This window comes from Indicator indicator, chromosome Z (assembly GCF_027791375.1).
Source record: "Indicator indicator isolate 239-I01 chromosome Z, UM_Iind_1.1, whole genome shotgun sequence".
Taxonomy (NCBI): domain Eukaryota; kingdom Metazoa; phylum Chordata; class Aves; order Piciformes; family Indicatoridae; genus Indicator; species Indicator indicator.
In genome coordinates this window covers 26,133,056-26,151,340 of record NC_072053.1, presented here as the reverse complement: position 1 = coordinate 26,151,340, position 18,285 = coordinate 26,133,056, and the positions used below count along the sequence as shown (strand labels likewise).

The following is an 18,285-nucleotide window of genomic DNA, read 5'->3' as shown; positions in this document are numbered from 1 at the left end:
GGTTGCATAGGAACGTATCCAGGTGGGTTTTGAATGTCTCTAGCAAAGAAGACTCCACAAGGTCTCTGGGCAGCCTGTTTCAGGGCGCTGTCCCCCTGACTGTAAAGAAGTGCCTCCTCGTGTTGAGGAGGAACATCCTGTGCTCTAGCTTGTACCTGTATGTTATGACAGCAGTTCCTAGAGATGCAAGAGAGGGATGGGGCATAGGCAGGGCTAGGAGAAATGCAGGATAAAGGAGACAAGGACCAGTCCCATGTGATGCCTTGTGAGCTACAATGAGCTTGTTACAATTTGTTACAACTGGGCTTGGAAGAAGGAATAGAGAGTAGAAAATACAGGTCAGTTTCAACATTAAGTCCCACAGTGGTATTTTTACATCATTTTTACAGAACTTTTGCAGACATATTTATGTGACCTGACAGTTAATTAAGTATCTTCCTGTAGAAGTTAGCATGCAGAGGGGAACTCTTACTGTACTTTTTGTAGGAAAATCCACAATAAGTAAGTTTATTTACTTTTGCAGAATATCCAGCTTGTCATTGTCCTGTATCGAAGAAAAACGCATAGACCATTGCCAGTTATCATCACTCTGAAAAGAATTCATTAAAATGTGCTGTCTTTTGTAACAAGCATCCCTAGCAGACATTTACCATCTATAAAAAATTCTATAAAAAAAACCTGAAACAAACCCCAGACAACACCCAGATGTTCTCAGCTTATGCTTTTCCTTCTGCTTAGAAGCAGGCACATTTTTGGTCAAGTGCTTTACTTGCAGGCTGAACTTCTTCAAAGTAAATGGACTTTTAAAGGAAAAGAAAATCCTAGCTCCAGTGTGGTCTTTTGGCATGAGTGGAGTAAGTCAATTTAACTGCGCAACAGAATGAGGAGGTAGAGGGACACCCTCAGTGCTCTGCGAAATACTTCTGCCAATTCATTGTTCAGGAAAATGCTGCTCTTGGGTAGTGATGAATGTTCCAGTCTCTCCTCTTCCTTCAGTATAAGCATTGCTCTGGATTCCACACCTAGGATTATCATGCACCTCTCCAGTAGCAGAATGACCACCTAAGCCAAGCACTGAAGTATGGATTTCATCCTTCATGAATTGTTTAGGAGCAACAGTTGAGATTATAGGTTTACTGCATTCCCCAAAATATTATGTATAAGTCCTTTATTTTCCCTTTTCTCAAACAAAATTTGCTGGAAGAAGAGCTTCTGGTATAACAATCATTTCAATTCGATTAACTGTCTAGCTGGAACATGACCTTCATAGCAATGGTATTTCTAGATCCAGAGTCTGTGCTTTAAGGCTGTATCATCAATGCAGCCCACTCACTTTATCAAATACAAATTCCCTGTGTCACAGCAACTACATTAAGGCACATTATCAAGAGTCAAGTAGAAGATGTGGGTGCCAAGGCCTAAAGTAAGGAAAAGATTACTGAAATACTGAGGTGAGGTCAAACTCAACAGGTTGTTAACTTTCATCCTGAGTTGGCAGTGTCTCCCCTTGACCTAAATAAACTGATGTACTGGAAAGAATTCTGGTATACAAGAAAACAAAATGGGAGAGAGGTCTACACACACAGTAGAAAGGCACTAGGCACTGCTAGAAAGAAATTAAAAAATAAATTATCTGAGAACCTTGAAATTCTCTGGCAATAACAGGTTGGGTATCTTATCACATACCGGCAAAGACGATGAAGCAAAAAACAAGTTGTCTGAAAATGTAGCCTGAATTCTGGTGTTATATGCATTCTCCTTTTTATTTCTTAGTTTCACATTGAAAGTTAGTCTTCTGGTTTTGCTGCTGACAACAAAATGCTGTTTGCTGTTGGAAAATAAAGTTCATTGTTGTAAACAGAGGTACCAGAGGTGGAGCATGGAAACGCATGGCCTGTAGCCAACAACAAATAACAAGCACAGTAAGACATTGTCTACGTTCTACACACTTAATGCTCTGCTTTCTAAGCCCCTTGACATAAGACACTCTATGATGGTATTTCTTGAAACTGATGGAATTAGTGTCTTCTCAAAGCGATTACATATGCTCAAAGTCACTTTGCTGAACTTTCAAGGGCTCTGCCCTAGTAGGATGCTGGGCAGAGAACAGGCAGCAGACTGGGATGGCAGCTCTGGAAAGAGGTATCTCATACATCTGTATATGATCTTGGAATATGCGCTGCCCGAATGGCTGACCCCAGCTCCCCAGTGACACAGCCTGCTGCAGGATTCTCACTACTCCCCATGGGAGAAACCAAGATGGCTGCTGCAGCCTCTACTGCCTTTCCAGTGTGCCCCCTCAACTGACAGCAACCAGCCAGACACGATTATTCTGAATGTTCAGTGGGTGACAAGAGTCCCATAGCTGTGTTCCTATCATGCCTCTTTTTCTTTGATTAGTTGTTTAGACAGAAAGGTTAATGATTTCATTACCTTTGCTGTTTCTAAGTAGATGTTGAACTAGAAAGGCATTCTAATCTAGACATTCATCCAACAACTACAAAGTGACAGGTGAAAACACCCAACCCCAACAATTCCCTGGTTCAGCTCTTACCCATAATCTCCTTTCTGCTGAACATTCAGAACAAGATCAGAGATACAAACTTCATCTTCACCACAGTCCTTAATAAAAGGAATCTATGAAAACCAAAAAGATTTCCTGAATGACAGGACTCAACTTAAAAATTCTCTACTGACAGCAAAGTGCACACATCTTTGAGATGAAGCACATTCTTGGTTTGCAGGTAAGATAATCCCTCCGAAGGGTGTTAAAAATGCTGACATGAAGAAGTTAGCACTGAGTAGCATGTCATTACATGTCAACTGGTCCATAATGGTGTCAGCAGCTTATTATTAACCCACAACAGACGTAATAAAAGGGATCCCATCTCTATTTTAGGATAAACTAACCTAACATAGTTCATCTTTGGTATCAACCAGAAGTTCACATCAGCAGTGACATGGCTCAAGCAACATGCTTATTATGACATGGTGGCTGGTGCGTGTGCATTCTGCAAGCTGATGTAATGCAGAAAAAGGTATTAGAGAAACCGGGGGACACCCTTGGCCAGGTTCCCTGCTTTCAACCCAGTGACTTAGCCAGAACACCAGTTTTCACTTTCATCTACCCCTTTGGTACTTGGTGGGGCCACACATTATGGATGCGTGTACAGCCATGCATTTTTCAACAGTAAGTCTGCATACTTACACTATAGGCCACAGATGCAGGAGAATATATATCAAGGACAGGGCTGGAGCCAGGATTTGCAATACCAATGTCAATGCGCAGACTGAGTGAATTCACTGCATCAGAAGGTTCCTGTAAAGCACATGGTTCATATGATAGCTATTAATATAGCATTCTGTTATATGTTGAGAATGCATAGTAAAATCATACTTGCTCTAAATAAGTAGTAACTGTCCAAAGCCTTATTTCTTAAACAAAACAATTTTGTGAGATTGTCTAATGTGGGTTCATCTTGCTAAACACCTTTTAGTGCCATTTCTGCAGTAAAACTCATTTCCCTAGGACTCCTGGAGATTATTCATCACAGTCACTTCTAGGGCTAAGGAACACATAGAGTTTCAGCAGCTGCAGAAGCCAGTCCTCAAAAGTCACCACCAGGTGACTTACTTTCTCACCTGGATGCCGAAGTCAAATTCCTGTTCCGCTCCACCTTACCATCATAGAGGGCAGCTGGGCCTGAGCTGCACTAAACCACAATATACCTCATGTTTCTTCTGTTTCTTAACTAGTGGATGAATATTCCTATAGCCCTATGGCTCATGGCTCCACAATGGCAACATATGTGATCAGCAAGTCAACAACACCTGCACTGCAAAGCAAATCAGGAATTAAAGTCCTTTACCTCACCTATAATCACACAGGGGGCTTAAGGCAACTCTCAGGGTTGTATTCAGGCTTTAATTCTGGAGAAAGATGGACTTGCTTATCTGTATTTTTGCAAGTGTATGCCTAGGGCTAGAAAGTACCAGAAGTCTGTCTGAAATGTTACTCTGAGAGAAAACATTAGCATGTCTTAATTCTTACAGAAGAATCTACTCAGAGCAAAATTACAATCTATTGAAACTATGGACTGGGCTCTGTGTAATGTCAGGGTTGAATTGTATCACTCAGAATTGCCTCTTCCATCCTAAACAGCTGTGCTGCATTTGACAGTTACTAGATTCTTTGAAGTCAGAATCTTACTAAGTATTTCTCAGTTGTGGGGGATTTGAGAAACAGAAATCATGAAGTACAACATGCAGGAAATTTGTCTTACAGATATAAAACTCATCAATATCTTCCTCTGATCATTTTTGTCACGTAAGACTGCATCCAATTGCACTTACCTGTACACTGAAGACATCTTGAACACAATTCTCCTCATCACGTACCACAAGATGCCTCTGCATGTACCTTTCATTATTTTCTTTGAATAATCCTCTAGAAGTTACTCTAGTAGACTGGAGATCTGCATCCAATGTTGCATTGTACTTTATTGCTACAAGAAGAACAACAGCACACTTTTTGCCAAGAATGACTGCTTGTGATCTCATTACTACATTCAGCAATATGGAGTGGACAAGCTTTCCAAACCGTGCTAAACATTTTACTTTTTTTTAATAGCTTGCTAAATACAGAGCAGTCTCAAAACAAAAAAAAATTCTCCTATGTTTTCCAAAGCAGTCATACTGGTTCAAATCCTGATGTAAGTTCTCATCCACAAAGAGCACATTAAATGGCAGTCAACCCAGTCTCTACTGTAGCTGACCAAGCCTGCAGCTCAGACAAGAAGCCAGTTAGCAGGGACAGGATTATGCTAGACAAAGAGACCTTGCAATAATATTCGTGAACTCTAAGGAGACTATAATGAATCTGCATCTTCTCTTCAATCACATAATTTCTATCTTCTTTTCCTCTTCATATTATGACCAAGTTGACCATTATTTTGTAGCTTAAAATCCACAGTTCCAAAAGGCACTGTACACAGCACTAAACCTGTCCAACTGGTGTTTATCCATGATAGGCAACTAGTTTCATGGGAGGCCAGTGCTGGTCTCAGAAATACTTGGTGCATTCTTGTCCTTTGAAAATAAGAGCTTCTCCCCACTGACATCTGCACTGAGTACGAGGCAATTTCTTTATTTTTTTCTGAAGAAAGAAATGTCTGCAGTTTGCTGTTGCAATTGGCAGGTTGGGGAAAAAAAAAAAAGTGTTCTCAGTACTGGCATGTTCTGGGGTTGTTGAACCGCAAGAACACAAGAATACTATCAGTTCCTTACTTTACAAATATTATGGAGCCAGTGATGAAAGGAGGTCTTAATAACACTTTCTCAGGCATTGAAGTCTTAAACTCATTCTGCCTTTCTTGATATTCAAATACATCTTTAGAATTTCATTTGAATAATGGACTTTGGTAAAAAAATAATGTAAAGACTGCCTCAGCTTTCACTGTCTTGTTTTGAGTAAAATACTATCAGTATCGAACTTGCTGCATGCTGTTTCTTCAGGGTCTTTAGTCTAGAAGCAATCTAAAATTGTCTGAAATGGCAGTAGAGATTAAAATAACAAACACATGACCTTAAACTTATTGCTGAATAATGCCCAGTCAAGAGCCTCTTAATGTGAAAATGCATTGATTTTGCTGCAGTTGTTTCCATTGCACATGGTCTCCTTTGCCTAACTATAACTCCTTTGCCTTATTACAACCAGAGATGTTGTGGATGCCCCCTCCCTTGAGGTGTTCAAGGTCAAGCTGGACGAGGCCCTGAGCAATCTGGTCTAATGGAAGGTGTCCCTGCCCATGGCAGGGCGGTTGGAACTAGATGATCTTTAAGGTCCCTTTCAACCCAAACCATTCTATGAATCTATGAAACTGTAAGTCATTGAAATACTCTTACCCACTTGATTACTTCTCTTAGCAGGTCTAAATGTAGCCTGAAAACATATTTTGACAGTTATATCTGTGTTCTTGTTCACCAGACTGATTTTCTCTGGTTTAAATGAGGCAATTATGGACACATTTGCAATGCTTTGTGACCTGAAAAATATTTTTTAAAAGGTTACATGTGATTTTCAAGAGCACAGGGTAATGAAGAAGCTGTTGTATTATTACCTGTAAATGTAACATCGGTATTTTGGTTCCCACTGTAAATATATTTTAATAGCACCAGTACAATTCTTTTTCTTTGCATGTAAGTGAATTTACTGATGACAATAAATAATTTATCATGTCAAATTAATGGATAATCAATGTCTTTATCCTAATGCTCCAATCCTTCCCTTGTGATAACAGAGAACAAAGCCCTTTCCTGTTTTCCCAATAAGTAACCTTCTGCTGCTTTAAGGAGGTTTCTGAGATCATCTTGAAAAGCAAAGAAGGATAGTTTTTTATTTTAATTAATATTCTTATTTTTCAGAAAAACTACTTTCACGTAATTAAAAGAGCAGTTTCAAAAGGAACCCTACAAGTAAAAATGAACACTTTAGTCAAAAGTGAAACTCGTTAATCAGACTAAATACCAGAGTGAAAGAAAAGTGTCTTCATTAACCAAATCTAAATAAATGCTGGTACTCCAAAGAGCGTAATTTTCTTTAATGAAATTACCACCAACACCAGCAGCAGCTCTATTGTGGGTCGAAGTTACAAACTGACCATTGATTTTGAATAATCTTGTTTCCTTATGAAATAAGTGGCATTTCAGCCAGATGTTTTTCTTCTTTCAATGGGGAACCTCAGGCAAAAAGACAAGCAACAGATAGGAAAGCAAGCTGCAGTTTAATTTAGCTCCTGAAGCAAACAGGAAAACACACACTACTTAGAGATGCAGAAGGTATGGGTTCTGTGAAATGTTCTTTTTTTTGTGAAAGTACTCAGATTACTCTAGCAAAGGCCACATGCGAGAAAGGATGGGTTTCTTGCCAGAAGTGCATGACACCTCTCTTTCACTGCTCTCTGCCTTTACCCTGCAGAATAACCCTCTCCCCCATATCAGCCTATCACCCAGTAAAGGTCATACGGGTTGTGTGGGAAGTGGTCTCATCTGTCTCAGGCACAGCTATCAAAATTATACTGCAGCTTCTAAAGTACAACATGCTGTACAAATACTCACACATGCCCCATTCCCTGTTGCTGCATCTTCCCATTGGATCACATATTTGCACAGCAGTAGCAGGCAGATGCGTCCTCTGGCCCTCCTCACCCCTACACAGGTCCCTCTTGGCAGCCCCCACCACCCACCTTTCTCCTGCATGTCGTGGATCTGCTCACCCCCACCTTGGCCATTGATGGTTTGATGATACCTGCTTAAAAGTGGCTTAGTTTAATGCTGTTCATCAGCTAGTTACAATAGCAGCACTGAGACAATATGTGTGTTAGATTTGAATACACGTAGTGGAAGAACTTCTTGGTTTGTGTGTTTGTTTTGCTGTTTAATCAACTAAATGCTCAGCTTGGATCTGAATCATTAAGCACTTCCTTTCTAGGAGAGTTTACCAACCATAGCAGAACCACATTTCCATCAGCACCAACTGATACGTCAGTAATGCCATCGTCATCTAAGTCTCTATGGCCATCTACTGATCTTCCAAAGAATTGGAGCCGCTGTCCAAAAGCAGAATCCGATCCTAAGATTTTCTGGGAAAGAGAGTTCAATTACTAGTTTGCCATAAGTATGCTTAAGTCTGCAGATAGCAGCCTATACAATAGATTTTCATTAATATTCCCTGTATATGCAATGTGTTGTGTGGACAAAATGCTTCTGTGAATATTTTCTCAGATGCTTTTAAAAGACTTTTTCTTCTTTTGAAACAGAAAATGGGCTAGATTTTTCTCTCTTGTGAGTACACCAACTAACTTACTGGAAACTTTTTCCATCTCACACTGAGGAATTTAAAAAACTCAAAAGAATAGGAAGCTTAACAAGACTTCTAACAAATACTTTCTGCAAACAGAAAGTCTGCATGGAAAGGGACATTAAAATTATCATTACATTAATATACAGGATATGCAAAGACCCTTAAATGTCTTTTCCTTTAATACAACATACTTATAATTTATCTAATTTTATCTGGGATTTATCTAATATTAATTGCTTTATATCAATGCTAAAATAATGCATAGTGGGTGTCAAAAATATTTATGAAATTTGATTATTTCATACTCAAGCATCAAATATTATGAGAGGCTCAGATGCAGCATCTTGAAAGTCCTTTTCTCCTCTATATGCTTCAATTACCAGCAGCACAACATTAACAAGGACATACTGAATTAAGGAGAGGCACAAAGCTCAATATAGGCATGAGAACAACAGCATCCTCTTTAAGATGAACAAAACAGTAACCAGTGAAAAAGATATAAAAATCCCTCTATTTTTCTCTAGCAGATCTAAAGGCACTGAATATGTATTATGTAACAAAGTTATTTACCTGAGAATATTTGTTAAGTATAGTCTTTTGAAATCCATTGTAAATGTAAATTGCTCCAGAGTTTTGGTTTTCCAATGGTGCACCTATTACAACATCATTAAAGCCATCCAAATCAATGTCTGCAAGTGTTCCAATTGCTGATCCAAACCGAGCATTTTCTGACCCTTGTGGACCTTCCAAGAGTTCTTGTTGATCCAACATTCCCTTTGAAAAGGAAAAAGAAAAAAGCAAGAACACAGCTTTCATTGCACCAGATTAGACAGGAGGATTATCTATCTTCATTGTTTTTTTGTTTCTGTTTTCCAGTACATTCCCCTTGGACTGCTCAGTCCTGAATTCCTTCCCCATTGTATTGCCCATTCAGTTTGTATTATGTCTCTGAGTCTTGGCAAGCAGTGCACAGCAAAATCAAAGCATGCTATGCAAAGCACTAGCAGCAAATATAACCATATGTATGAAACTTAAATGCTCTCACTGTCCTCATCTGACTGTTCTGGAAGTTTCATAATGCATTGAAAAATACAGTTTCCAGTTTTGGATTACCAGTTTTTATGCAAAGGGAAATTATGTAACTGGACATAATTCTTTGAAACAGAAATGGAATTTCCTAACTAAACTAATGCAAAAAACATGAGTCCAAATGCTAAACTCCTGACCTCTCTGGTGCCAACAAAGAAAGAAAACTTAAGAGATCTTTGTAGTAAAATAATCACATTTACACCAGCTTGAACTCAAGTCTCTAGCAAATACCACTCTCACCTATAACTTTAATTATCACTCTGTGCTTAAAGTTTTAGAAATACCATCCAAGTTATTTATTAAGAAATGACCAGAAAAGTATTATTTGTGCAAAAAAGAAATAAAAAAACCTAAACCCCCATGATTTCATTATTCTAAATTTTTATATAATTTCAAGCCTAGCACTTGACAAATGCTGAAAGTCGTAAGGATAGTCATATAATGTATTCAGTTTTCAAAACACAAAAAAAGAGATCCTTTTATTTTTGTTTTCCTAGGTAGTTCCATAATCATAAAGACCAATGTCAGCTCCCAGCAGTTCCAATTCCAGCACCTCAGTCTACCTTGAAATTGCTTTAGGGTACATTTTCCTATTCCAGGATGACCTGACTGTGAGCTGCTCCTGAAAAGGATAGTCATTCCTCTCTATTTATGTGATTGCAATTTACCTAGTGAAAAGGCTCTGCTGCTTTCTGTAATTACATATCCAGTGACTGATCAAGAGACTGTTCAAAAGTGCCAGAGATTTCAGGACTGTTGATACAGGTATTCTGAAAACACCTACTACAGATCTGAGTAAAAAACAGTCAATCAAGTAACATCAGACAAGTAATAAAGCTTCACTGAGCAAAGGAGACAACCTGAGTAATACCAATCATCCAGTGTGAAACTCTATCATACATTGCAGAAAACTGGCAGAAGAGCATTTATGAAAACTGCTTTGGGAAATCTGTTAGGTGTTGAACAGATTTGCCAAAATCAAATGGTGAACAATTAATTAGCAAAAGCCTTGAGCTAAGTTTTTCAGAGAAGTGCCTAACGTTAGACCTGCGTACAGTTCCTAAAACCAGGACCATGGAGCCACCTAGAGCAGCAGGACCCTGGCCACTAATAGTGCTTAGTTGCTAACTTGCTTATTGACTCCATCTTGGTCTGTTCCAGCTACCTTATTCCCCAATTACACGCACTACGTGATACAAGCAGTTGTGGGGAAGGTTTGCAGCTTCCTCTGAAAGTTGAATGGGTGAGGTGTTAGAAAAAAAAGGAGAAAGCAGAATGGGTGGGTGTTAGAAGGATGGGGCCATTGTTTTTTCAGTGGTGCCCAGAGACAGGAGAAGAGGTAATAAGCACAAAATTGAACATAGGAAGTTACAACTAAACATGACGAGGAACTTAGTTTGAAAGTGCTGAAGCACTGGAATGGGCTGCCCAGGGAAGGGGTGGGGGTCTCAGTTTCTGGAGTCATTCAAAACCTGCCTTGGCACTGTCCTGTGCAACCTGCTCTAGGTGAACCTACTCTGGCAGGAGGGTTGGTCTAGAAGTTCTCAAGAGGTCCCTTCCAACCTATGGATTCTGTAATGACCTTCTTTGTGCTAAGAAATGTACAGTCCTCTAACTGGTGGGCTTGGCAAGTATTTACACCCACCCTTACGCCACACCTTGGGTAAAATACATGTTCCATTTCTCATTACAAAAACCACTACTGGTGATAATTTTTAATACATTGAAAAAGAAACTCAAAATGGTTGCTAAGAAACCCTGAAGAGATCCAGGGCCAAAGGCTTTTTAGCATGCATGTGGCCAGTCTGAAAGAAGCTAGCACTAAGCACTGACAGCTTGAGTGATTCTGCTTGCATCATTTGGGTGTAGGGCCAGTGATTGTTTTCCTTATAACTCTGATTTAACAGAACAGATACTGTCACTAATTTGGACTATTTGTTTCTTGGTAAAAATGTAGTCCAGGGAACACACAAACGAAAATAGTAGCACTTGTCATGGATAGAGAGGCAGGAAGCTGATTCAGCTTTGCTACAATGCCATTTTTACCTCTGTGATGGAAAACATGTATACTCTCCCTTCCTCTTTCTTCAGGTCATTCATAAACATCGGTGCACCCACAAGTAGCACATCTGTCACAGAATCCTTGTTAACATCCACCGAACACACAACGCTGCCGAAGTAGGAGCCAATCTGAAATTAGTAGTAAGAGTCATGTTTGTATATGGATTTTGTAAAGCATAACGTTTTAGCATCTGACTCTGAAACTGCCCATTGGAATGAAATTACTGCATAACATACTCCAGTGTTTGAAGAACCATATCTTTACCATGTGTCCAGCGTCTCTGCCTACTAGCTGCTACTATGGCTACCACACAGCAGTAAGAATGCAAACACAGAATAAGATAAGGGAGGTATAATTTTTTTTATACTAAACTGTGAACATGAAACTACCAAAACTCTGATTTACTCTCAGGTTTACTTTACAAACAGAAAAAACCAAAACCATCTAAGATTACCGCTCTTTTCCAAATGCAGAAAAAGAGAATGAGCTTCCAAATCTCTGTTTTGATTATCAGCTGCTTCACATCTTCTCAGGCAGAGTGAAGCTGACTTTCTCCTAATTAGAAGTGTTGGCAGAACAACACATTAAGTAGCTTTGTAAATGATCTTTTACCACTAATTGAATGAATTCCTGTGGCAGTTTTAGGGTGATGTCTAGGAAATTTTCCCCAGATCTTGAGTAGAAAGTGGAAGAATGTAAATAAATTACCATTGGGTGCCAAAGAAAAATAATGCTAAGGTCTAAATAATCCCATTGTTCTGATAACTAACAAAGTTAAGTGTATAAACTAACTTTTTCTCTTTCCCAGATAATTGCTCAAGCACATACTAGCTAGTTGCTTTTGCTTGGCTGTTGCTGACCTTGGCTGTGCTCTTCTTGTAGCTAAGTACTAATAAGCTACTCTCTGCTTTTCTCTTCTCTTTTCTTAGAAGAGGGGGGAAGAGGGAAAAGCTATTGGTAACCCCCGGTTTTGTCCAGGGGAGTTCTTGTGTTGTTTATAAATTGTAAATACATGTAACTAGTGTATATTTTGTACATATTCATTGCATTTTATATTTATAGATTGTAGTTTTGCTTGTAAATATAGCTTCCTATGTTTTCATCCCACTGAGCTAGTCTAGCAATTTTATTTTGGGGGATAATTCTCTCAAATTAGTTGGGAGGTAATTTCACAGTATCACAGTGTATCAGACGTTGGAAGGGACCTCAAGAGCTCATCGGGTCCAACCCCCCTGCCAGAGCAGGATCACTTAGGGTAGTCTGCACAGGAATGCATCCACAGAAGGAGAGTCCACAACCCCCCTGGACAGTCTGTTCCAGTGCTCTGTCACCCTCACTGTAAAGAAGTTTCTCCTCATGTTGAGGTGAAATCTTCTATGTTCCAGTTTGAATCCACTGTTCCTTGTCTTATCATCGTGAACCACCAGAAAGAGCCTGGCCCCCTCCACTTGACACCCACCCCTCACATATGTATACACATCAGATCCCCTCTCAGTCTTCTCTTCTCCAGACTAAACAGCCCCAGGGATCTCAGTCTCTCTTCATAGGGGAGATGCTCAAGTCCCCTAATCATCTTTGTGGCTCTCTGTTGGACTCTCTTCAGCAGGTCTCTGCCTCTCTTGAACTGGGGAGCCCAAAACTGGACACAGTATTCCAGGTGTGGTCTCACCAGAGCAGAGTAGAGAGGTAGAAGAACTTCCCTAGACCTGCTGGACACACCTTTCTTGATACATCCCAGGATCTCATTGGCTCTCTTGGCCACAAGGGCACATTGCTGTTCCATGGAGTTTTCAATCCACTACTCTTCCTAAAATGTTTAATGATCAGGTACACTGAAATAGTACCTAGTGGCAGAGAAAAGTTGAAGTGGATTCTAAATGTATTGCAAGAAAGAGGAATTATCAAAACAAATGCATTGTAATTTAATGCTGTGCCAATAATATCAGATGCCTGCAAAATCCGTGTTCATGACCAAAATATACTTGCCTGCTCGCCTCTTTTGGACTGCACAATTGCAATAGTACCATCACCATCAACATCATAAACCACTACTCTGCCAGTGTAGTTGGATCTTGGTGCACCAGCAACAAAATGAACAGAGTTTTGAGTCGAGAGAACAGCAACAGAATAACCTGGGAAGAGAAATCAACATTTAACATGTGTGAGAGACCGCTAACTACAAGTTGTCAACTGGTTATCCATGAATGAACAGAGGATTAGTCAATCTGTTACATTAGTCATTGAGAACGATGCTTCCAGACAAAAAGTTAAGCTGTCACACATGCATAAAATTTGCAATATTCTTCTGGAGAGAACAATGACACACAAATCAAGTTGAAGCAGGTTTGCAGAATAGCATGGATAATAGTTTAGCCTATTCAGACCACAAAAATGTCATGCTTGTGAAAGAGATGGGAAAAAGAGTGTGAAGAGCATCCTTGGAATGAAGAAATACAGACAAGAGTCAGATGAACATGTGAGCCACCCTTCAAACTAGAGAGGAACACCTAGCTTCTGCAAAGCTTGCAGTGTGTTTTCCCACAGTTCACCAAATCACATCCCAGTGCTTTGGCTAAATAGAACAGACTATATTATTAACTTGTCAGTGGAAGGGTTTAGGGTGATTGAACTTCTTTGAACATTTTAATCCTCATTCCCATTACTCTAACATTATTTGCTTTCAGGGAACATCTTTTAATACCTGTAAATATTTTAAACATGTATCAACTCTATATTAGTGTCTATTATGTATATATATATAAGTACATACCTTACATTTCTGTGGTTTAATTACAGCAAACCTATTTTAATGGAGATAAAAATCATACTTTATAAAGACTAAAACTGAGTAACAAAATCTTAGTGACTGGGCAGAATACTGAGGTCTTCAGCAAGCTGCAGACAATGTGAGGAGCACTGTATGAAAGGTAAGCCTCAGTCATTACATACACCCATCTAATTCATCTGTATTCAAACACTAGACTAGAGGTTCAGCAAGCAACAAGAAAAAAAGAATTTATTCTGCAAGTTAAGGTCACCTTTTCCTAATTAATACACCATACAGCCATTTCAATTGAGAGGGTGCAGCGCAAAACAGGGACTATCTAGCAAGCTGTGATGTGCTATCAGCCCTTCAGCTTGGGGTCCCCAAGAAAGAAAGCTGGTACAGAAGAGCATTTACAGGCAGACAGAAGGAGTTAGAAAGGAAATGAAGGGACAGAAAAAGCAATAATATTGTTTCTTCCAAAATGATTAAGGTCAATAATTTAAAAGTGCATTGTAGAGAAGTGCTGAAAGGAAATACCCTTACTTTTTAGGAATTATTCTAGAGAAGGGAGAAATAGAAAGTCAGACATGAAAAAGAGCTACTGCTTATTAGGTTAGATTTAGATTTATTTGTTGTGTTGGATGCAAGCAATGCTAAGCTATAGGGAAAGGAGAAAGTTAGTTGCAAAAATAGCAACACATTAAATAACTTCAAGGATAAGAAAGTCATAGGTTCTTAATGCCATAGCACTACTCAGGGATGAATTGTCAAAGCAGGCATGTTATAGGTTTGCAGGAAACATTTCAATGAACTTGGAAGACAAAGTGACTGTGCTTCTTAGGTCACAAAAACATGCATCAGAAAATATATGGGGGTCATAAATAAAACTACTATTAAACTGTAGCAATACTCCTGAAACTATAAACTGAACAGAGAAACGCCAAAAGAAGAACAACCACGGATGAAATGATATCAAGTCAACCAGCTTTGCATCCATAAGTAATTGGGGAAGTACATGCAAATATTAAAACAGAGTGTACCCATAATGGTCAATTGATACAGCAAGAAGTCTTTTTAAATCCCATGACTTCTTATCTTTGTGTGACATGGCCTGATTTTTTTTTTTTCAGTTTATCACATTGATATGAATAGAATTTTAAAAACACAGTGAAGATTTCATTCAATGATCTGTTGACCAGTAAATAAAATCTTTTTGGATGCAAATTCTTTTTGTATTCTTAAATCAGTTCTTAAAAGGAGTCAGGCTGAAGTTAAATTTTCCATTTTTTTTTTAATATCTTAATAAAGGTTTAATACATTTTCTGATTTGTATTGCAGCCTCTTACCTAGATAAGAACTATGATTTCTATCTTTTAGAATCTTCTCAAACACATGGCTTGGAAAGGTGGTGAATCTGTCTGAAGATTCCTGAACTACTGTTCCACTCCAGTCATAGGCCCCAACAGCACCCAGCAGCAGAACATCCTTTAATAAATGAAAATCAACATTTTAGAACTACCTATTTTAGGAAAGTGTGAGTCAAGCTAACATACAAAATTTACAACTGAGATTAAGGTAATAATGTACAGTCCAAGCAGTTGGTGGGAGCTGCTTATCGTTACCCCTTACATGCAGAACTTTATTACTGTATTGAGAATGTTTGTCACCTCTCTACTGCAAGAGGATAAGTCACTGCTTTAGCTTCCAGGACACTGAAATTCAAGATAAAATGGGTTTATTTAAACACTGTGATAATTTCCTAAGCCTGCCCACCCTGAGGTTGGGCTTGCCAAGTCTATGTTTTCATGCACTCACAATCCTCAGATGACTAAGAGTCACACAAACAGAACTAAAAAGCCAAAGCCCCCTTTTTGACAATCAAAGTGCCAATAACAGCTCACAAAAGCTGATGTAAAAAGAAACAAAACTTCCTTCTTTCAGAAACAATACATCCTTGAGAGAACAGTTACATTTAAAATCCAAAATAATATGGCTTATTATACAGAATACTTAATACAGAAATACTTAACCTTAAGACTAGTACACAGGGAAAAAAACACCTTAGATGATTCACAGTATTAGAATTCTTTACTGAAATGAGATACTGTTATAGAAAACTGCAATAAAAATAGGATGTGTAATTTTCCTGAAGAACTCTCCAATTTTTCTTAATTGTTGCCATTTCCAAGCACCAAATGCTTAGTAAATTAAAACTTCACACGATTTGTGCAGGTACAAGGACTACCTGAAAACTATTCATCTTTAAGGGCTAAAGAAAGAAACAACCTTTTCGCACTTTTAATTGAAGGCTGCTCAAACCACACTTGAATTTTACAAAGAGGACCTATTTGGTCAAGATAACTTCAAAATTGGATAGCATAAAAAATGTATATGATTTATTATTCCAATTTGTAAGTGAAATATGCTTTAAATAAATAGTATTAATTTTATACATATTAGGAAAATATTTTCAGACTTATTTGTTTATATCATGGTGACTGCCTAGAAATATAGCAATTTTACAACATTTTCATTTTTTCTGAGTTACTCAACTGCAAAACATTAACTTGGAGCAAAATTAATTTTTCGTGCTATGTGAACTCAGAAATCATTGGATAAATGCATCTTGAAATAACGACGTGAAAAAACCTCTTACTTAACTTCACATATCAATGCATATTTTTTTCATTTTACAGATATACACCATGTTTAGAAGTAATTTTTGTGGTATTCAAGTAAAAAAAAAAAAAAAACCAAAATAAAATAAAGAAAACCAAGGACAATTTGACATTCTCCTGCTTGTGAAAAAATAAAATAAAATTTGACATTGTGTTTTAATTGTCTTACTTTGTTGCCCTTCTAGACCTTTATGTCTACATAATTACGTCTATTTGTATCATTAAGTAATTAAATTCACATACCCTTTTTTGTGAGTAATACGCACTGAAGCCCACCTGTGACATTTCCATTTGGAATGTATCACCTTGATCTGTACCTGGTAAAACAGTCACATATGATTAATTCCCTCTATAGAACCACACAAGAGATTCAACCTTGCTACCTCTGCATGTAGTTGTTTATGGATTGTATGGGGTTTTTTTCCAAATCCACCAATTCTGCTAAAGTATTTCCAGCTTTTTCAAACAACAGAAATCAGAGTGCTGATAAACCGTAGAATATTTAGAGAATTTAATGGGAAATTGTTAAGATGGAGCCATGATGCTACAAATTGCATCCAAAAAAAGGCAGATGATGATGATAAAATTTGGCTTCAATCAATCAGCACAGTCTTGTCATTGTAGCTCATCTCTTTGTTTATGTTTCCTAGAAAGCACTAATAAAGCACCAAAGGTAGCAGCTTTGACCACTGTATATTCACAACTTTCAAATAGAATGTGAATGCTTATTTTTATGTAGGACTTAAAAAAACCCCAGTTTAATCATCTTGAAAGAAATGTGACACCCAGGAATATTTCCTAAACTAGATGGATAGGACTTAAGCAATGGGAGTACTCAGCAAAGCTGAAGAGGAGGAGCTCAACTGACCTCGATTAGCAGCATGGGCCTAGTGAAGAACAGATGGAGGTGAAATACAAAGAACAATTTCATCCTGAGCTGCGGCCATGTAAAGTTCCTTAGAGTGGGCTGAGTGCAGGTCACAAGTCTAAACTTCAGTTTTAAAAATCCGGCTTTTGCAGGGACAGTGTGGTTCTGATTCACCCCTACAGCACCTTCCTCCAACGAGTACATGGAGGACTTTGATTGATGCTAGGGATGGAGCCTGGTAGGCAGCACACAGATTGCACTACTGGGGCTTTTCAGTTCTGTAACTGCTAACTTACTCTTGCAGAGCATTCACACAGGTGAATCTGACAAGCATATAGATACCTTTACTCCTCTGTTCCAAATACATTTGTAGGTATTTGGACAAGCCCCAGGTGCATGCCTGAAGCTGATAACTTGACTGAAATTTTCAGCATCTGGGGAATATTTCTCACAAATTTCAGAAACTAACTTGAAGGTTAGATTTATTAAGGGTGGAGTAACTGGGGGAACACCCGTGCAATCCAGATGGGCGGGGAGCAGGGTGCAGATGCAGTTCCAGTTGCCCGTCATTTTCACACTACTAGAATAAGGTCAAGTGAAATCAAGTCCTTAGCTCTTCAGCAGGGAGAATCCGATCTAATTTTTCAGAGACAATGAGTATTTACCTTCTATACTAAAAATACGCTCTCCAAGTGTTCCTGCTTCTTCCAATAGAGCAGCTTCAGATGACACATTGAAGAAATACTTGTCTGTTGGATGACTGGCAATTCCTTTGATTTCTCTAATTAAATTTTTGGTATCAAGCTCATTCCTGATCAAGTATCCCAAAACCTTGGGTAAAAAAGAACAAAGTGATAAAAGTGAAGGTAAAATACATAAACCAAGGCAAAAGAAGAAAGCCACCAAAGCTGATCAAATAATAACGGGTTTGCTTTTTCATCCAGTTAACCATTGATATTT

The 18,285-nt window shown here is 38.5% G+C and overlaps 1 protein-coding gene across 1 annotated transcript in view; it reads right to left on the bottom strand.

Annotated features, from left to right (window-relative positions):
• The window catches only part of ITGA2 (integrin subunit alpha 2), a 52,531-nt gene that overhangs the window by 14,326 nt on the left and 19,920 nt on the right, over positions 1-18,285 (bottom strand). Inside the window, exons 8-19 of the mRNA XM_054397737.1 lie at positions 17,991-18,156; positions 16,701-16,774; positions 15,126-15,264; positions 12,999-13,144; positions 10,997-11,140; positions 8,432-8,635; positions 7,504-7,640; positions 5,905-6,044; positions 4,354-4,505; positions 3,209-3,319; positions 2,555-2,637; positions 1,687-1,828 (exon numbers count right to left, since the gene is read on the bottom strand). Of these exons, the coding sequence (XP_054253712.1) occupies positions 1,687-1,828; positions 2,555-2,637; positions 3,209-3,319; positions 4,354-4,505; positions 5,905-6,044; positions 7,504-7,640; positions 8,432-8,635; positions 10,997-11,140; positions 12,999-13,144; positions 15,126-15,264; positions 16,701-16,774; positions 17,991-18,156 (1,638 nt within the window). The remainder of the gene's footprint in view (positions 1-1,686; positions 1,829-2,554; positions 2,638-3,208; positions 3,320-4,353; positions 4,506-5,904; positions 6,045-7,503; positions 7,641-8,431; positions 8,636-10,996; positions 11,141-12,998; positions 13,145-15,125; positions 15,265-16,700; positions 16,775-17,990; positions 18,157-18,285) is intronic.